The sequence below is a fragment of the Lepus europaeus genome, chromosome X (genome assembly GCF_033115175.1).
Source record: "Lepus europaeus isolate LE1 chromosome X, mLepTim1.pri, whole genome shotgun sequence".
NCBI classification, from domain to species: Eukaryota; Metazoa; Chordata; class Mammalia; order Lagomorpha; family Leporidae; genus Lepus; species Lepus europaeus.
This window is the reverse complement of record NC_084850.1, coordinates 84,847,000-84,867,034: the sequence shown is the minus strand read 5'-3', so window position 1 is coordinate 84,867,034 and position 20,035 is coordinate 84,847,000. Positions and strand designations below refer to the sequence as shown.

The 20,035-nt window shown below is 42.8% G+C and overlaps 1 protein-coding gene across 6 annotated transcripts in view; it reads left to right on the top strand.

The window, feature by feature from the left end:
• TAF1 (TATA-box binding protein associated factor 1) overlaps positions 1-20,035 on the top strand; it is a 91,335-nt gene that overhangs the window by 43,551 nt on the left and 27,749 nt on the right. For all 6 annotated transcript variants that reach the window (XM_062184153.1, XM_062184154.1, XM_062184157.1 and 3 more), the window contains exons 26-32: positions 2,059-2,167; positions 2,387-2,485; positions 2,800-2,977; positions 7,943-8,010; positions 9,414-9,536; positions 11,614-11,706; positions 11,787-11,871. In XM_062184153.1, the coding sequence (XP_062040137.1) occupies positions 2,059-2,167; positions 2,387-2,485; positions 2,800-2,977; positions 7,943-8,010; positions 9,414-9,536; positions 11,614-11,706; positions 11,787-11,871 (755 nt within the window). The remainder of the gene's footprint in view (positions 1-2,058; positions 2,168-2,386; positions 2,486-2,799; positions 2,978-7,942; positions 8,011-9,413; positions 9,537-11,613; positions 11,707-11,786; positions 11,872-20,035) is intronic.

The window sequence follows — 20,035 nt, the reverse complement described above, 5'->3', positions numbered from 1 at the left end:
TTATTTATTTTTTATTTATTTTATTTTTGACAGGCAGAGTGGACAGTGAGAGAGAGAGAGACAGAGAGAAAGGTCTTCCTTTTGCCGTTGGTTCACCCTCCAATGGCCACCGCGGTAGCGCGCTGCGGCCTGCACACTGCGCTGATCCGATGGCAGGAGCCAGGTGCTTCTGGTCTCCCATGGCTTGCAGGGCCCAAGCACTTGGGCCATCCTCCACTGCACTCCCGGGCCACAGCAGAGAGCTGGCCTGGAAGAGGGGCAACCGGGACAGGATCAGTGCCCCGACCGGGACTAGAACCTGGTGTGCCAGCGCCACAAGGCGGAGGATTAGCCTATTGAGCCATGGCGCCAGCCTTAAAGATTTTATTTATTTATGTATTTTGTTAGTTAATTATTTGAAAGAGTGACAGAGAGAGCTATGTCCATCTACTGGTTCATTTCCCAAATACCTACAACAGCTAGGGCTAGGCAATGCCAAAGCCAGGAGCGAGGAACTTCATCTGTGTCTCCCACATGACAGGCAGGAAACCAGGTACCTGGGCCGTTATCCAGTGCCTACTTGGTGCATTATTAACAGGGAGCAAGATGGGAAGTGTGCATTACTTGAGACTTAACCAGACATTTTGATAGGGGATGCAGACATTCCAAGTGGCAGCTGAACTTGCTGTGTCACAATGCCCATCCCTCAAGGATTTTTTAGTGTGTTATCCTTGGACTACGTGCACAAGTTGTGTAATCAGGACATTATGTTCAAACACACACACACACACTCACACGTTATTTGTAAATATTTATAAAAATTTATTTATTTGAAAGGCAGAGTTGCAGAGAGGTATCTGCCATTTCACTGCAATGGCTGGAGCTGGGCTGATCCAATGCTAGGCGCCAGGAGCTTCTCCTGGGTTTCTCACATGGGTGTAGGGGCCCAGGTATTTAGACCACCCTCTGCTGCTTTCCCAGGTTTAACAGGGAGCTGGATTGGAAGTGGAGCAGCCGAGACTCAAACTGGCATCCATATTTGATGCCAGTGCAACAGGCGGCAGCTTTACCTGCTATGCCACAATGTTGGCCCCCAAAATATGTTTGAATTAATTCTTTCTGTGTGTAATTTAAAAATTATTTTGGTATATTTAGATTAATTTATTCCTATTTGTATTCAGCTTTAGGTTCTTTATTCCATCCTTACTAATTGATCAGTTATCTGTAATAGTAATGTTTTTTGAAGCTCATTAGAAAAGGAAATTTAATATCTTGATCTCTTACAGTGGAAGGCAAGAAGTTGATGGTCTTCAATGACTGAAGGAAACCCAGAAACCCAGATTAGTTTTTATTTCAAACTGGTTTTTAATGTATTTCTGAATTTCATTCTGAATGAGTTGAGTTTCCTAGCCCTTTAATTCTACACTTGATCTTAGCCAAAAGGATGAGAAGCGACTGGCCCTTTAATTTTAAGATAAATGTTTGGCTAGAAGAATTCTCAAAATTCCTTTAGAGACTGGTGCTGTGGCACGTGGGTTAAGCCACTGTCTGCAGTGCAGCATCCCTCATGGGCCACCAGTTCAAGCTTTGGCTGCTTCACTTCACTATGTACATTAGCTGCCTGCTAATGTTGCTAGGAAAGCAGCAGAAGATGGCCTAGGCCCCCATGCCCACACAGGAGACCTGGATAAAGCTCCTGGCTCCCACCTGGCCCAGCCCTGGCCATTGTGGCTATCTGGGGAATGAACCAGAGGATGGAAGATTTCTCTCTGTCTCTCTCCCTCTCAATCAAATAAGTAAATTTTTTTTTAAAAAATTTCCATTAGCCTAGTTCTTTTACCTTCCAAATAGGAAACTAAGGTAAAGTTGTGACTTGGCTAGTTCTTTATTAATTTGGAGAATCCTATAAGACCTTGCCTGATCTGAACCTTATAGGGTGATGTCTAGCCTTGATTCGGTTTCCCTTGCCCCCACCATGGGCTCATGCTCAGGTACTTGGGCTTTTTCGGTGTAGTTGCTTTTTTTTTCTGGGATCTGGAAATAGTTGCTGTATGCTAAGAGAAGTGTTATTGATTGCAGTGCGGATGAGGTTCGCAGAAAGTCACTGGTTCTCAAGTTCCCTAAACAGCAGCTTCCTCCCAAGAAGAAACGGCGGGTTGGAACCACTGTTCATTGTGACTATCTGAATGTGAGTATCTGCATTGCTGTCCTCTGATCAAGTTAATTCTCATTGATTCCCCTGGCTTTCTGTGATGTGGCTCTGACAGACTTGATTCTGCCTTTTGGCCTTCCCCCAGAGAACTTAGGTGTTCTGTTCATTATAAGATTTCTAAAATATGTTTGTCTATTTAGAAAATGTTTGGTTTTTGGATGTAAAAAAGCATCCTGATTTCTTGTTTCTCTTTAGAGACCTCATAAGTCCATCCACCGGCGCCGGACAGATCCTATGGTGACATTGTCATCCATCTTGGAGTCTATCATCAATGACATGAGAGATCTTCCAAATGTGAGTCACTGCATTAGATAGCTACAGTAAGGATGACAAGGCACCTTGTTCTGTCTTAGTTCAGATGGAGTAGTAGTTTATAACCCAAGGTACCTGGAACTCCTAATTCTTTGGGATGTAGGTGGTGGTGGTGGTGGTGGTAGTGATTGTTATTGTTGTTTAACAGTTTAGTAGAGAACAAAAGACCTACTCCAACCTGGAAATACTCCTTTGAGAGTTGATAGCCACGTAGAGAGGTAAGATATGAGAGAGTCTTCAGGAATTTTCTCTGGCAAATCTTTGCTCATGAGTGGTGCTGGTTTTTGTTTGCACAGACGTACCCTTTTCACACTCCAGTCAATGCCAAGGTTGTGAAGGACTACTACAAAATTATTACCCGACCAATGGACCTGCAAACACTCCGTGAAAATGTGCGTAAACGCCTCTATCCATCTCGGGAAGAATTCAGAGAGCATTTGGAACTCATTGTGAAAAACAGTGCAACCTACAATGGTAAGAATCATCTGCGAAGGTCATCACCACCTTTCAGATGTTTATCATTTACTGTACTTAATTCAGACTACATTGGGCTGACTTAAAGAACTGCAATGTATTAGTGCATTAAGGGGTATGAAATGAGTATATTTTCAGTCATTTAATATGAGGAGTCTTCAAAAAGTTTGTAGAAACTGGAATTCAAAGATAATGTGAATTTTCCATAAACTTTTTGAAGCCCTCTTGTAAATGTTGCTTCTTTTTATTCCTACTGTTTAATTTTTAATATATTCTCAGTTTATCTATTGAAATAGTTGGATGAAGAATAGTGAGCAGAAGAAGGTAAATAGAGGCATTCAGTGGAAATGGAACCTGTGCAGAGTATGTGTTTGTCACCAGATTTGCTGTGTGTGAATCTCTGATCTATATATTTGTTAAAAGGGCTATTATTATGTCCATTTTGCTCAAAGCTTAGAAAGATAAGGAGGAAGAAATATGAGTCTTAAAGATTTGTTTATTTTGAAAGGCAGAATAACAGAGAGAGAAAGGGAGATACATAGAGAAAAAGAGATCTTACATCCACCGGATCACGCCTCAGATGGCTGAAACAGCCAGGGCTGGTTCAGGCTGAATCCAGGAGCCTGGAATGTCATCCAAATCTCCCATATGAGAGGCAGGAGCCCAAACACTTGGGCCATCTTCCACTGCTTTCCCAGGCACATTAGCAGGGAGCAGGATCAGAAGTGGAGCAGCCGGACTCAAACTACTACTCTGATATGGGATGCCAGCATTGCAGGCAGTGGCTTAACCCACTGTGTCATGACGCTGGCCACTATTTCTGGGTCTTAAAAGAGCAGAAAAAATTCAGCTTCCTCATATAAAGGATTAAGTGTGCCAGTTTCCAGTTGCTTCCTTGTTCACAGTCATGTAAGTGTAGGAATTCAGAATATAGACAGAATATGAGTCATGGCTCTTCCACTTACTAAATGACTTACCATGGGCAAGTTGTTTAAACTCATAGCCTCCTTAATTTTTCTATCTGTAAACATGGTACCACAGAAATAGTACCTAGCAAGCCCAACCCATTTATTTAGTCTCATCTCCAGTGACTGGCTCCCACACCCAAAATAGATTTTTGCCACATTCACCATTGTGTACTAAATAATCCTGTGCCATCATATCTCTTTTATTATTGTTATTATTTGACAGGTAGAGTTAGACAGGGAGAGACAGAGAGAAAAGTCTTCCTTCCATTGGTTCACCCCCCAAATGGCTGCTACGGCCGGAGCTATGCCGATCTGAAGCCAGAAGCCAGGTGCTTCTTCCTGATCTCCCATGCGGGTGCAGGCGCCCAAGCACTTGGGCCATCCTCCACTGCTTTTCCAGGCCTCAGCAGAGAGCTGGACTGGAAGAGGAGCAGCCGGGACTAGAACAGGCGCCCATATGGGATGCCAGCACCGCGGGCAGAGGATTAACCAAGTGAGCCATGGCGCCAGCCCCGCCATCATATCTCTTTATAGTCTTTGTCCTCTTTCTGTAATGCTTTCTTCCCTTCAGTGGTAAATTTCCTCTTGTGTTTCCAGAACATTTTGTATTTCTTCATAAAGACTAATCAAAAAAAAAAAAGACTAAGCAGATTACTCAAAATAACCGTTTTTCTATCCTCCATACCTCCCCCAGAACAATTAAATCAACTTTCATAATTGTTATTGTTATGGCATAGTTATTTATACATCTGACTTTGTGTCCTGCTAGAGAGACTGTGTCTTATTTATATTTATTTTCCCAGGGACTAGCAGAGTGCCAGAAATATATGAGGTATCTTCAGAAAGTTCACGGAAAGTGCATATTATGGAAAAAATGCATGGATTTCAAAAAATTTTGCAACAAAATAAACTTATTTTTTGGACCAGTATTGTGGCACAGAAGTTAAGCTACCACCTGTGACACTGGTGCCAGTTCAAGTACTGGCTGTTTTTGGTTCCAGTCCAGCTCCCTGCTAATGCATCTGGAATACCTTGGCCATTGTTGCCATTTGGGGAGTGAACCAGTGATGGAAGATATCTTTCTCTCTGTTTCACCCCATCTCTGTCACATTTCAAATAAATGCAATAAGTTTTTTTTTTGTTGTTAAAAAAAAAAAAACAAATGGGCTGGCGCCGTGGCTTAACAGGCTAATCCTCCACCTTGCGGTGCCGGCACACCGGGTTCTAGTCCAGGTTGGGGCACCGGATTCTATCCCGGTTGCCCTCTTCCAGGCCAGCTCTCTGCTATGGCCCGGGAAGGCAGTGGAGGATGGCCCAAGTGCTTGGGCCCTGCATCCGCATGGGAGACCAGGAGAAGCACCTGGCTCCTGGCTTCAGATCAGCGTGATGAGCCAGCCGCAGCGGCCATTGGAGGGTGAACCAACGGCAAAAAGGAAGACCTTTCTCTCTGTCTCTCTTTCTCTCACTATCCACTCTGCCTGTCAAATAAAATAATAAAAAATAAAATGAAATAAATGGATTAGTTTAAAAATGCAAACTTTTGATTCCATTTTAAAAAATTTTTTAATGAATTCCTTTTTTTTTCCCGAAGACTTATTTGTTTATTTGAAAGGCAGAGTTACAGAGAGGCAGAGGCAGAGAGAAACACAGGTCTTCTATCCACTGGTTCACTTCCCAGATGGCCACAGTGGCCAGAGCTGGGCCCATCTGAAGCCAGGAGACAGGAGCTTCTTCTAGGTCTCCCACATGAGTGCAGGGGCTCAAGCACTTGGGCCATCTTTTACTGCTTTCCCAGGTGCATTAGCAGAGAGCTGGATCCAAAATAGAGCAACCGGGACTCAAACTGGTACCCATATGGGATACTGGCACTGCAGGCAGTGGCTGTATCTGCTATGCCCCTTAATTCTATTTTTATGTGAGCGTTTAGAAGTACCCTCATGGGACCAATATTGTGGCTTAGTGGGTTGAGCAACCACCTGCAACACAGGCATCCTGTGTAGGCACCTGTTTGAATCCCAACTACTTCATTTGCAATCCAGCTCTCTGCTAATGCACCTGGGAAAGCAACAGAAGCTGTCCCAAGTACTTGGATCACTACCACTCATGTGGGAGATATGGATAGAGTTCTGTGCTCCTGGCGGTCACCTGGTCCAGCATCAGCTGTTCTAGCCTTTGGGGGAGTGAATAAGCAGATAGAAGATCTCTCTCTCTCTCTCTCTGTCTCCCTCTCTCTCTGTCACTCTGCCTTTGAAATAAATAAAATAGTTTTTTTAAAGATTTATTTATTTACTTGAAAGTCAGAGTTACACAGAGATAGAAGGAGAGGCAGAGAGAGAGAGGTCTTTTATCCGCTCGTTCACTCGCCATATGGCCACAATGGCCAGAGCTGCATCTATCTGAAGCCAGGAGCCAGGAGCTTCTTCCAGGTCTCCCACGCGGGTGTAGGGGCCCAAGGATTTGGACCATCCTCCATTGCTTTCCCAGGCCATAGCAGAGAGCTGGATCAGAAGAGGAGCAGCCGGGTCTCGAACTGGCACCCTAATCTCTGCCTGGCTGAAAAGCAGGATAGAGAATTCAGGCCAGGGCTTTAACCCACAGCACCAGCCCCTTCTTTTTGTTTTTAAGGACTTCTTTATTTATTATTTGAAAGAGTTACAGAGAGGGAAGACAGAGGGAAAGAGAAAGATCTTCCATCTGCTGGTTCACACCCCAAATGGCCATAACAGCCAGGGCTGGGCTGATTGAAAGCCAGAAGCTTCTTCCAGGTCTCCCACATGGGTGCAGGGGCCCAAGCACTTGAGTCATTTTCCACTGCTTTCTCAGGCACATTAGCAGGGAGGTGGATTGGAAATGGAGTAGATGGAACTTGAACTGGTGCCCGATGGGATGCTGGCACTGCAGGTGGCGGGTTTACCTGCTATGCTCCAGTTCTGGCTCCTATTTTTCTTTATATTCCTGTCATTGAATGTGTCATTGATAGTCAGATATTTTTAATTGAATAAACAAAATGATGCTCAAATAAATAATTAGTACTTAAGAATAAGGCTAAGGTGAAGACTCTGGGGAACACCAAAACAAAAAGACAGGAAGGTAACCTAGTAAAGGATACTGGATGCAAGTAGTTGGAATTGCTGGCTAGTAAAAATCTTGTGACTAAGGCAGGCATTTATTCAGCTGAGCAATTAAGATACCTGGATTGTATATCTGACTTCTCACTCCAGCTTCCTACTAAGTAGACCCTGGGAGGCAGCAGTAATGACTCAAGTAGTTGGGTTCCACCCACTGATTACACTTTCCAAATGCCAGGACAACCAGGGCAGGGTCCGGCCAAATTCAAGAGCCTAGAACTCAGTCCAAGTCTCTCATGCTGGTAGCAGTGACCCCAAGTACTTTCAGCCTTCACCTGCTACCTACAAGGATGTACGTTAGCAAAAAGCTGAATTGGAAACAGAATAGCCTTTGTTACAAAAGAATCTCTATTACATCTCAGACTACTACTGTAGTTTTCCTGAAATTCCTATAAAGACCTTCAGAAAATACTCAACTGTCTGAGCTATCTCCTATACTCTGCTTATGACTGCCCTAATTTGTTTCTCATACGGGATAGTTGTATTTTTCAAAGATTATTTATTTGAAAGGTAGACACACCTACACACATACATATATATATGCACATACAGAGAGACAGACAGAATAAGTACCCATCTTCTGATTCACTTTCCAAATGCCTACAACAGCTAGGGATGGGCCAAGGCAAAGTTAGGAACTCAATCCCAGTATCCTGTGTAGGTGACAGGGACTCAAGCAGGTAGCTGGATTGGAAGCAGAGTATCCAGAACTTGAACCAGGCACTCTGATATTGGAATGCAGGTAACTTAACTGCTGCGTAAAACACCCACCCCAAGGTTCTTAAGTAAATGGGTTAAGAGGATAGCAAGCTATTAGCAGTACTTGTTTCCCATTTTTAATGATCCCATTTCTTATTGTTCCTCTGTAGGGCCGAAGCACTCATTGACTCAAATTTCTCAGTCCATGCTGGATCTCTGTGATGAAAAACTCAAAGAGGTAAGACATTTAGAATGAGAGAATGGCATTGGAATTTTAAGATGGGAGGGTGGGATGGTGGTGGCAGGGTTTAGGAAGTCCGGAATTTAACAGAAGAATATATGTGGGGATAGAAGATCTTTAGGATATGAAGGCTATAAAGAACTTGAAAAATCAGGCCAATCCCTTTTGTAGGTTAAAATAAATCCATAGAGGAAAATGACTTGCTGTGAACATCATGAATATTTCAGTAGTTAGGATTAAAATCCAGACCATATGTAACTCAGAAAGGGTGAAGGAATGTAGCTTCCCAAGAAGTAACCTGTAGCTAAGACTAATCAGTGTTTTGACAAGGAGTAGTTTTAATTTTTAGAAGATTATCTACATTTCATCATCTTAGCAAAAATAGTTGTGCCACTTTACAAGCCTACAAATATACAAGTATGATGATGATGCTAATAATAGAATGGACATTTCACAAAAGAAGATAACTAAATGGCCAGCAAGCATGAAAAGAAGTCTTAACTTGGTTGATCATTGGGGAGATGCAAATTAAATTGTGAATAGATATCATTATGTCCCACTAGAAACTCTAAAATTAAAAAGATTGATAGTATATACTGATGAGGATGTGTAGCAGTGGAAACATTTTATTTTTAAGATTTATTTATTTATTTGAAAGAGTTACACAGAGAGAGGAGAGGCAGAGAGAGAGAGAGGCCTTCCATCCGCTGGTTCACTCCCCAATTGGCCACAATGGCTGGCGCTGCGCCGATCCGAAGCCAGGAGCCAGGAGCTTCTTCCTGGTCTCCCAAACGGGTGCAGGGGCCCAATGCCTTGGGCCATCTTCTACTGCTTTCCATGGCCATAGCAGAGAGCTGGATCAGAAGTGGAGCAGCCAGATCTCGAACTGGCGCCCATATGGAATGCCGGCGCTTCAGGCCAGGGCTTTAACCCTCTGTGCCACAGTGCCGGCCCCAAAACAGACATTTTTCTGTTTCTGAATCTGAAATGAATTTAGTGGGCTGAGATCCCTTATATAAAAGCCACTAATCAGTCATAATGTCCAGTGTTTTCAGCAATGATTTTACAACAAAAGCAACATGATATTAAAGCCTAACTTGGTGAAGATGTTTTAATGATGTAAGAGCTAAACTACTGACACCTAGCTATGTATATTCTATTATATGAGAATAGGATACAGAATACCTAAGGAAGTTGACACATCCCTTTTGAGCCTTTTAACTGGATTATCACTTGTGTGTACTTTTTGCCTAGAATTGAATAGCAGACAATTCAGAGTTAAACTTTTTTGGGGAAGGGTTTATAGAGAGCTAACTGAACCTTTAAATTATCCTTAACTTTTCAATGTTGATAACACCTCAGGTAAACCTATGTCCTGCCTTTGTTTTCTCTCATTTCAGAAAGAAGACAAATTGGCTCGCTTAGAGAAAGCTATCAACCCCTTGCTGGATGATGATGATCAAGTGGCATTTTCTTTTATTTTGGACAACATTGTCACCCAGAAAATGATGGCAGTTCCAGATGTAAGTGCTCTGTGCTAAATATTGTGAGGGTAGTAAAGGGGGAAAAAAGGACAAGGTTTGCATGTGTATGTTGGAAAATCTGAGTGGTGGTGTATGTCAGTTGAAACTGCTGTATAATTTTAATTTCCAACACTTTTGCTGTGTGAGTACATTATCATTCAAATTAACGAAGCCCAGCTTTGAGGTGACGCCATGGCTTAGCAGGTTAAGCCACTGCCTGTGAAACTGACATCTCATATGGGTGCCGGTTCGAGTGTTGGCTGCTTCACTTCCAATCCAGCTCCTTGCTACCATGACTGGGAAAGTAGCAAAGGATGGCCCAAGTGCTTGGGGCCCATACACCAATGTGGGAGACTTGGAAGAGGCTTATGGCTCCTGGCTTTGGCCCATCCCTGGCTGTTGTGGCCATTTGGGGAGTAAACCAGCAGATGGAAGATCTGTCTGTCTCTCTCACTAACTGCCTTTCAAATATATAAAGAATTAAAAAAAAATTTTTTATCATTTTTTTGCCAGGCAGAGTTAGACAGTGAGAGAGAGAGACAGGGAGAAAGGCCTTCCTTCCATTGGTTCACTCCCCTAATGGCTGCCACAGCCGGCGCTGCACCGATTCGAAGCCAGGAGCCGGGTGCTTCCTCCCTGTCTCCCATGCATATGCAGGGACCCAAGCACTTGGGCCATCCTCCGCTGCCCTGCCGGGCCACAGCAGAGAGCTGGACTGGAAGTGGAGCAACCAGGACTAGTACCCAGCGCCCCACCCGGGACTAGAACCCAGGGTGCTGATGCTGCAGGCGGAGGATTAGCCAAGTGAGCCATGGCGCCAGCCCCATAAACAATTTTTTTTTGAGGCCATGTTTCTTTGGATATTTGCTTCTTGTAGACATTTGATACTTGAATGCTCCTGAATGGCCTTTGGGAGAGAGAATGCCAACTACTGGAAGGCTCTCTTTAGACAGACAGTGTTTTGATAATTGCCCAGTTGTTTGTCTTTTTTAAAAAAAGATCTATCTATCTATCTATCTATCTGGCAGAGTTACAGGGAAGCAGAGGCAGAGAGAGGGAGAGGTCTTCTATCTGCTGGTTCACTCCCAAAATGGCTGCAGCAACCGAAGCTTTGCCGATCCAAAGCCAGGAGCCAAGAGCTTCTGATGGGTCTCCCACACAGGTGCAGGGGCCCAAGCACTTGAGCCATCTTCTGCTTTCCCAGGTCATAGCAGAGAGCTGGATGGGTAGTAGAGCAACCGGGACTTGAACTTGGGATGCTGGCACTGCAGGCGGTGGCTTTACCCACTACACCACAACACCAGCCCCTGTTGTCTTTTTTTTTTTTTTTCTATTTGCAACTTTTTGAAAAAGATAAATTTATTTATTATTTAAATGGCAGAGTACTTGCAACTTTTATAAGCCATTGTTTGCAATGATCCTCCTTAGAAATTCTGAACTGAGTTTCCCTTTACATTGTAGGTATGCATTCTATCTACATAACGCTGTAAAAACTTTTGAATATGACTAGGGAATAAAGAATTTAATTGTGAGTGTAGACCAGGCTTTCTTACCCTATCAGGACACAGGAATGCTGAAGTCCCATGAACTCCTTAAATTTTATACAAAATTTTGCAGCTAGTATTGTGGCTTAGTGTGTTAAACTGCTACCTTCAGGACCAGCATCCAAATGGGCACCAGTTAAGAGTCTTGGCTGCTCTACTTCTGACCCAGCTCCCTGCTAATACACCTGGGAAAGCAGTGGAAGATGGCCCAAGTGCCCCTGCTACCCATATGGGAGACCCAGAAGAAACTACTAGTTCCTAGCTTTGGCCTGCCCCATCCCTCAGCCATTGCAGCCATTTGGAGAGTGAACCAGTGGATGGAAGACCTCTTTCTCTGGCTCTCTCCTTCTTTCTCTAACTCTGCCTTTCAAATAAATAAAGTAAATATTTATTATACAGTTTTATATGATTATGTGTTCTGCTGGGAAGAGAATCTATAGCTTTTGTCAGGAACATTTGTGATCTAATGAAAGCTAAAAATCTGTGGTATGAAGAATGGTTTCCATTTAATTTCTCATTTTTTTTTTTACTAGTCTTGGCCATTTCATCACCCAGTTAATAAGAAGTTTGTTCCTGATTATTACAAAGTTATTGTAAATCCAATGGATTTAGAAACTATACGTAAGGTGAGTGATTTGATCTAAAATGCCTTTTGTAATCAAGCACTTTGTACATATATCTGAGTGCCTGATTCTTTTCATCACAGAATATCTCCAAGCACAAATACCAGAGTCGGGAGAGCTTTCTAGATGATGTAAACCTTATTCTGGCCAATAGTGTTAAGTATAATGGTGGGTATTTCTGTTTTTTTCTCTTTCCATCAATCATTCCATCCAACATTAGTATTATTAAAGTGTGTAAAGCAGCCTTGAGCAGTGATAGCTGAATTAGTCAAGTGACTTTTTTTTAAAGGAGGCTTGTATTTTTAGTGTGTGTTCTGTAAAGTTTGCAATTACATTTTTAATGATGAAAATAGCAAATGCTTACTTTAGAAATTTTGGAAAGCATAGAAAAATGAGATGTGAATAAAAAGAAAATGGATATTACTTTAACCCCTCACTGCTTTACCAAGAGATATGAAAATATACCTGGGCCCAAACCTTTAGATGAAGTTTAGGGAATTGCGACTATAGACCATGATGTGCCTTCTTGGCACATGGAGTGTTTGCTCAGTACATATGCAGGCTCTGTGACATATGCCAGGCTCTGTGCTAGCTACTTAATGAGAAAGATAGTTACTGTTCCTTGAATAAATCATAATCCAGTTGATGGTGAGAGACAAATGCAGTTTGACAGGACTGTAATAGAAAGAAGTACAAAGTACACTGGAGGAGGAGAAGGAAGAGAAGATTTTAACCTGAAAGTTAAAAATGCTTCATAATCAAGCTAATGAAGTTAAGTTTTGAATAACTCACTTGTTAAGCAAACATTGATGACCTTTATATGTACTGACACTAATAAGTACTACAAATGCAAAAGCAAATTAGACATGGTCTAATATAATCATGATTATAGTTTAGTCTGAGAAATAGAAAATTGGAATACTTAATTTTTTTAAGTAAAGAATTTGACCAGTGGTATTAAGTAGAAAAAGAAAATAATAAAAAAATAAAATAAGATAATAAACTGTTCCTCGACAGTGAAAACAAGGGCTGTTCAAGTCATTGCTTGGAATACTTAAATATTAAGCTTGAAGCATGCACAGAGTGTTACAGGACAGGATACCTAAATCAAAGTGTAATTAGCAGAAGCTTTCTAGAAGAGAATTTTGTTGATTTCTGAAAGATCAATGGCCTTTGATAGGCAAAGAATATGGAGAAAATATCCCAGGTAATAAGTAAAGGCAGAGGCCTGAAATTGCATGATAGGCTTAAGAAACAAGTTGTTGAGATTGCAGTTGGGATTGCATATTGGTGAACAAAACTAACCAGTTAATGTGTTTTGAAAGACTGAGGGAATGAAACAGGAAACATCAATCTCATGTAACTTCTTAAGCAGAGTAGCAGAAGCACTAAGGGCATTTGAAAGGATTTCTTAGCATACTGAGGTCTCACCCAAGTCCACATGATTGTATGACTTTTCTTCTGTAATGTTTCTTTTTAAATGTATGTTTACTTTCATCTACTTGAAAGGCAGAGAAACAGAGAGATTGATTCCATCTGCTGGTTCACACACTCTCCAAATGCCCAGAATAGCCAGACCAAACACAGGAACCCCAAACTTAATCTGCATCTCCCACAGGGGTGACGGGATCTCACACACTTCAGCTTTCCAGGATGTATTGGAGAAACTGGATTGGAAGTGTGGGAGCCAAATTTGAGCCAGGCACTCTGATATGGGATGTGGGAGTGCCAAGTAGCAACTTAACCCATTGTGCCACAGTGCCCACCCACCCACCCTTTCCTGTAACGTTTAGCAGTTCAAGAAGTACAGCTGTAAATTTGTCAGGTAGAAGAGATAGAATTGGTTGGAGGAGATAAGGAAGGGACAACCAGAAAGACTTGAGAAAATGAACACTATGGGCAGAGAACAAAATGTTCAGTATCATAGAGGAGTGAAAAAACAGGGCAAGTTCAGGGAACTATATGAGGGGTCTTATGGAAAGTACATGTTGTGGGAAAAAGTATTCATGAATTAAATTTTTTTCACTAAAGTAAACTTTAATTCCATTTTTCATGAATTCTTTGAAGTACCCTTGTATTTGACTAGATCGAATGTATTTATTAAGACAAGTGGTAGGGGATGAGCCTTCCGTATTTGTTCCTTCTGGGTTGGGTTGAAAGAATCTGCCCTTGTGCTCTTACTACTAATCAGAAATTAGAGAGTAGAAATGTCCCCTTGTCAGGCTAATTATTTCTCTATTACTGTTTTCTGAAAACACTTGAAGCTAGTCATCTGGAGTTTTGGTAATAAGTATTGGTGGGGAGCAGGCATTTGGCTTAGTAGTTAATGATACTGTTTGGTATGCTTACATCCCCTATCTGAGTGCCTGGGTTTGAGTCCTGGCTCGGTTGCAAATTCATGCTTCCTGCTAATGCTGACTCTGGGAGACAGCAGGTGATGGCTTAAGTATTTGGGTACCTGCCATCCATGTGAATGACCTGGATTGAATTCCTGTCTCCCTGACTGTGGCCCAGCCTTGGCTATTGCAGGAATTTTGGAGTGGACCAACAGATAAAAATTTTGTCTCTATCTGCCTCTCAAATAAATAATAGTTAAAGAAGTATTGGTGGGCTCACAGATTAAAAAAAAAAAAAGAATGAGGGCTGGTGTTGTAGCATAGCCAGTGAAGCTGCTGCCTGCAATGCTGGCATCCCATATGGGCATCAATTTGAGTCCAGCTGTTCCACTTCTTTTTTTTTTTTTTTTTGGACAGGCAGAGTGGACAGTGAGAGAGACAGAAAGGTTTTCCTTTTTTGCCGTTGGTTCACCCCCCAATGGCCACTGCTGCCGGCGCACCGCGCCAATCTGAAGCCAGGAGCCAGGTGCTTCTCCTGGTCTCCCATGTGAGTGCAGAGCCCAAGCACTTGGGCCATCCTCCACTGCACTCCTGGGCCACAGCAGAGAGCTGGACAGGAAGAGGAGCACCCGGGACAGAATCCGGTACCCAGACTGGGACTAGAATCCGGTGTGCCGGTGCCGCAGGCGGAGGATTAGCCTATTGAGCCGCGGCACCGGCTGTTGCTGCTCCACTTCTGATCCGGGTCACTACTAATGTGCCTGGGAAAGTGGGAAAGCTGTGGAAAATGTTGCAAGTGTGTGGGCCCCTGCACCCATGTGGGAGACCCGGAAGAAGCTCCTGGCTCCTGGTTTCAGTCTGCCCGAGGCCTGGCTGCTGCAGCCTTTTGGGAAGTGAACCAGTGGATAAGAAAATCTTTAAAAGAAATACAGTGGTTTTTTTTATAAGATTTATTTGAAAGAGTTAGAGGGGTAGAGACAAAGAGAGGTCTTCCATCTGCTGGTTTACTCCCCAAATGGCTGCAATGACTATAGCTGAGCCAGTCTAAAGCCAGGAGCCAGGAACTTCTTCTGGGTCTCCCAGGTGGGTGCAGAGGCCCAAGGACTTGAGCCATCCTCTGCTGCTTTCTCAGGCACATTAGCAGGGAGCTGGATCAGAAGTGGAGCAGCTGGGACTGGAACCGGCACCCATATGGGATGCCAGCACTGCAGGCTGAGGCTTTAATCTGCTGCACCACAGTGCCAGCCCCAGAATAAAGAAAGTTTTAACAAAAGGTTGCTTGTCCTGGTGATGACTGACTTAAGACATAGGACAAACTTAAGAAAAATACAGAAGATTTTGTTTTGTTTTAAAGATTTTATTTATTTATTTATTTATTTGAAAGGCAGAGTTATAGAGAGGCAGAGAGAAAGAGAGAGGTCCTCCATTTACTGTTGCACTCCCCAAACAGCCGCAATGGCCAGAGCTAGGCCGATCCAAAGCCAGGAGCTTCCTCTGGGTCTCCCATGTGGATGCAGGGGCCCAAGGACCTGGGCCATCCTCCACTGATTTCCCAGGCCATAGCAGAGAGCTGGATGGGTAGTGGAGCAGCTGGGACTTGAACTAGCACCTATATGGATGCTGGTGTTGTAGGTGGCCGCCCTACCAGCCACGCCACAATGCTGGCCCCAGTGATAGGGAAGTGCAAATAGCTAAGTTTGTCTAGGGTGCAGAGTGGGAGCTAGATTTTGTAGTAAGAGATGAAACATTAAAGATAAGTAGGTCTCAAATGAGGAAAGACCTGGTATGTCACACCAAGTCTTTAGAAGGAGAGAGATATATTAGGTATTTCAGTAGGATCATTCTGGAAGGTACCTGAGAAATGTATTGAAGGGGAATGAGATACGGAGATATGCTGCTATTGACAGCACTCCAAGTTAAAAATACTAAGTGCCTGAACTAAAATAAGTAGGAATAAGAATGGAAAGATGAGGAAAGATTGTAGAGATATTGAGAAGGCAGAATAGATGTTTTCTTAAGTGATTGGAAGTTGTAGGTATGAGTGAAGGATGGCATTCATGTTTTGGGGACCATAAATTAATACAAACTATGTGTTCATTCCCTTTGGCCAAGCAATTTTGCTGTTAGGGAATACACCATGCAGGTATGCAAAAGCATATGTATAAATGTTCTTTGCAACCTTGTAATTACAGAAACATGGAGTGATCTGAATATCTAACAATAAGAAATTAGCTAAATTATGATATATCTATAAGATGGAATACTGCGTAGCTATCAAAATGGTAAATTTAGTTAGTTAAAAGTTTTTGTCTACTAATGCCAAAAGATATCCAAGGTATATCATTGAAAACTGTTAATATATGTTTAGAAGAGGGTTGTAGGTCCAGCGTTGTGGCGTAGCGGGTAAAGCCATGCCTGTGATGCCAGCATCCCATATAGGCACCAGTTTGTGTTTCTGCTGCTCCACTTCTGATCCAGCACCCTGCTAATGGCCTAGGAAAAGCAGCAGAAAATGACCCAAGTTCTTGGGCTTCTACTATCCACATGGGAGACTGGATAAAGCTCCTGGCTCAGCCCTGGCTCTCATCTGGCTGTTGCTGCCACTTGGGTAGTGAACCAGCAGATGGAACCCCTTCTTTCTCTCCCACTCTCTGTAACTCTGACTTTCAAATAAATAATAAAAAAAATGGGGTTGTAAATTCAGATCTTACAGAGGTCAGACAGGTCATAGAAATAAATGAAATGAGAGCAGGTATCCCATCTGAAGGAGTCTGTTTACCTTAATTGTTGCTATTGAATAGAATTACTGGCCGGCACCGTGGCTTAACAGGCAAATCCTCTGCCTTGCGGTGCCGGCACACCGGGTTCTAGTCCCGGTTGGGGCACCGGATTCTATCCCAGTTGCCCCTCTTCCAGGCCAGCTCTCTGCTATGGCCCGGGAGTACAGTGGAGGATGGTCCAAGTCCTTGGGCCCTGCACCGCATGGGAGACCAGGAGAAGCACCTGGCTCCTGCCTTCGGATCAGCGAGATGCGCCGGCCGAAGCGGCCATTGGAGGGTGAACCAACGGCAAAAGGAAGACCTTTCTCTCTGTCTCTCTCTCTCACTATCCACTCTGCCTGTCAAAAAAAAAAAAAAAAGAATTACTGAAGGGTGATATGGAGGATAATTTTCACTTTATATTGTTTATATGGGGTATGTCAAAAGTTCATGGAAGATGGAATTGAAAGTTGAGTGTATTTTGGTTTAAAAAATTTTGAAGTGCATGCAGTTTTTTCATATATATATATTTAATATTTTATTTATTTGTTTGAAAAGCAGAATTACAGAGATAGACCTTCCATCCTCTGGTTCATTCCCCAAATGGCTGCAACAGCCGGGGCTAGGCCAGGCCAAAGCCAGGAGCCAGGAGCTTCATCCAAGTCTCCCACATGGGTGCAGGGCCCAAGGACTTGGACTCTCTTCTGCTTTCCAGGCACATCAGCAGGGAGCTGGGATGGAAGTAAAGTAGCTGGGACTCGAACCAGTACCTATATGGGATGCCAGCATTGCAGTTGGCAGCTTAACCCATTACACCACAATGCCAGCCGCCCATATTACATATTTTCTGTGAACTTTTTGAAGACTCCTACATACTTAATATTTGAATTTTTTATTATTATTTATAAGGGAGATACCAAGAGAGAGCTCCCATCTGCTAGTTTGTTCCCCAAATGCCTGCAACAGCCAAGGCTGGACCAGTGCTGAAGCTAGGAGCCAGAAACTGAATCCAGATCTCTCATGTGGGTGACAGGAACACGATTACTTAGCCATTACCACTTCCTCCCAATATCTGTATCAGCAGGAAGTGAACCTAGGTATTCTGATGTGGATCATGGATGTCTTAACTGTTAGACTGAGTGCCTGCTCCTGAATTTTTAAAAAGTGAGCACACAATAATTTTGTAATTAAAAAGGTTTCCATTTTGGAGTGAAGGATAAATCAGAAGATATCTACAGTTCTGACTTGAGCAGTTGTTGATATCACTGCCTAATAGGGAAAGCACAGGAGGAGCAATTTTGAAGAAAAGGTGTGGGACTTCAGCAGGGGGTGTGTTGTGTTGAGATAGGACACCCAAGGGAAGACTTGGAGTAGATAGATAGCTGCATGCAGGTCCAAAGCTCAGAAGTAAATTGGTACTTTAAATGTTGATAGTTTTGCAAATCACCAGCATATAAAGATATAAGTGGATGAGCTCATATAGAGAGAGAGGGGTATAGTCCTTGAACCCTTTGATGTATGCATAATCTGGTTGTATATTTTTCTAGGTAGAAAGAACACTACTTTTCTTAGATTATCAAAGTTGTGTGTGACCCATGAAAGTTAAGAATCACTTTGTAGTTTAAGAGGGGATGTACAATGAGAATAAAGTTGACAAAGTCCAATATTTAAAATACCAGGTAAATGCTGAGTAGTTGACAGAATGAAATAAGAAAAACCAGGAGACAATAGCGTTCTGGAAACCAAGAGAGACGAGTTTAAAAGCCAGAAAATGGCCAGTAGTTCAAGTGCTCCTGAGAATGCCAAAGAGAACGGTCATTAAGAGCTATTTCAGTCAAATGGTAGACTCAAAAGCCAGATGGTGAGGGATATAAATAAATAGGATGTAGAGACTGAAATTTGCCTGTGAAGAGATAGAGGAATATGGTAGTCATTATATTAAGTGGATGAAGACAGTTGGACAGAAGGGTCCTTTGTATACATGAAAGAGAAGAAAATTGATAGGAAGTCCATATGGAGGTGGGAAGTTAGGCATTATGAAAATTTGTGCCAAGTAGTCTCTCTTAAAAAAAAAAGATTTATTTATTTAAAAGGTAGAGCTACAGAGAGGCAGAGAGAGAGAGGTCTTCCATTTGCTAGTTTACTCCCCAAATGGCCCCAACAGCTGGAGCTGGTCCCATCTGAAGCCAGGAGCCAGGAGCTTCTTCTGGGTCTCCCACATGGGTGCAGGGGCCCAAGGACTTGGGCCATCTTCCACTGCTTTCTCAGGCCACAGCAGAGAGCTGAATTGAAAGTGGAGTAGCCGCATCTCTAACTGGCACCCACATGGAATGCCTGCACTGCAGGCAGCAGCTTTACCCGCTAAGCCATAATGCTGGCCCCTCAGTAGTCTCTTACTTTCCCTATAAATAAGGATGGAGATCTTTTTCCTGCCAAGGGCCATCTGAATGTTCATAACATTGCGGGCCACACAAAATTATCAACTTAAAAATTAACCGGGGGCTGGCGCAGCGGGTTAAAGCCCTGGCCTGAAGCGCCGGCATCCCATATGGGTGCTGGTTCTAGTCCCGACTTCAGATCGGTGCAGCTCCAGCTGTTGCGGCCATCTGGGGAGTGAACTGGTGGACGGAAGACCTTTCTCTGTCTCTACCTCTCTGTAACTCTTTCAAATAAATAAAATAAATCTTTTTTAAAAAATAAAAATTAACGTACTATAGATTTATTGAATCTCGCATCTCAACTGCAGTTTCCTTGGCAGGGCCAGACTGAATGATTTTGTGGACTGGACATTTTTCTACTCTTGCTGTAAAAAAAAAAAAAGAAACGATATTTTGCTGAGAGTGGGTAAAGTGGTGATATAAGGAATTTTGAGGAGAAATGTAGATAAGGGCTTGGATTATCTATTATAGAAAATTGGAAAAGGAACTGGATTTAGAGGGCCTTTCAGAACCCTATTGAGCAGCTTTTGAGGATCCAGCTGAAGTTGGAGAATGTTTTTACAGAAGCATCAGTTGGCACAGGCCTGTGATTTTTTTCAGCACTCATCAAAGCAAGTGAGGTAACTGAGAATGCAGATGATACACGTGAATCTGGATTGAGATATTGTTTTGTAAATGTGTTAGATCAAGAATTGAGAGTATTAACAAACAAAGATGGCTGAAGTTTGAACTTTGTCATGGGAGTATCTTAAAGCAGCACCACGAAAGCTTGACTTTTTTTTTTTTTTTTTGCAACTTG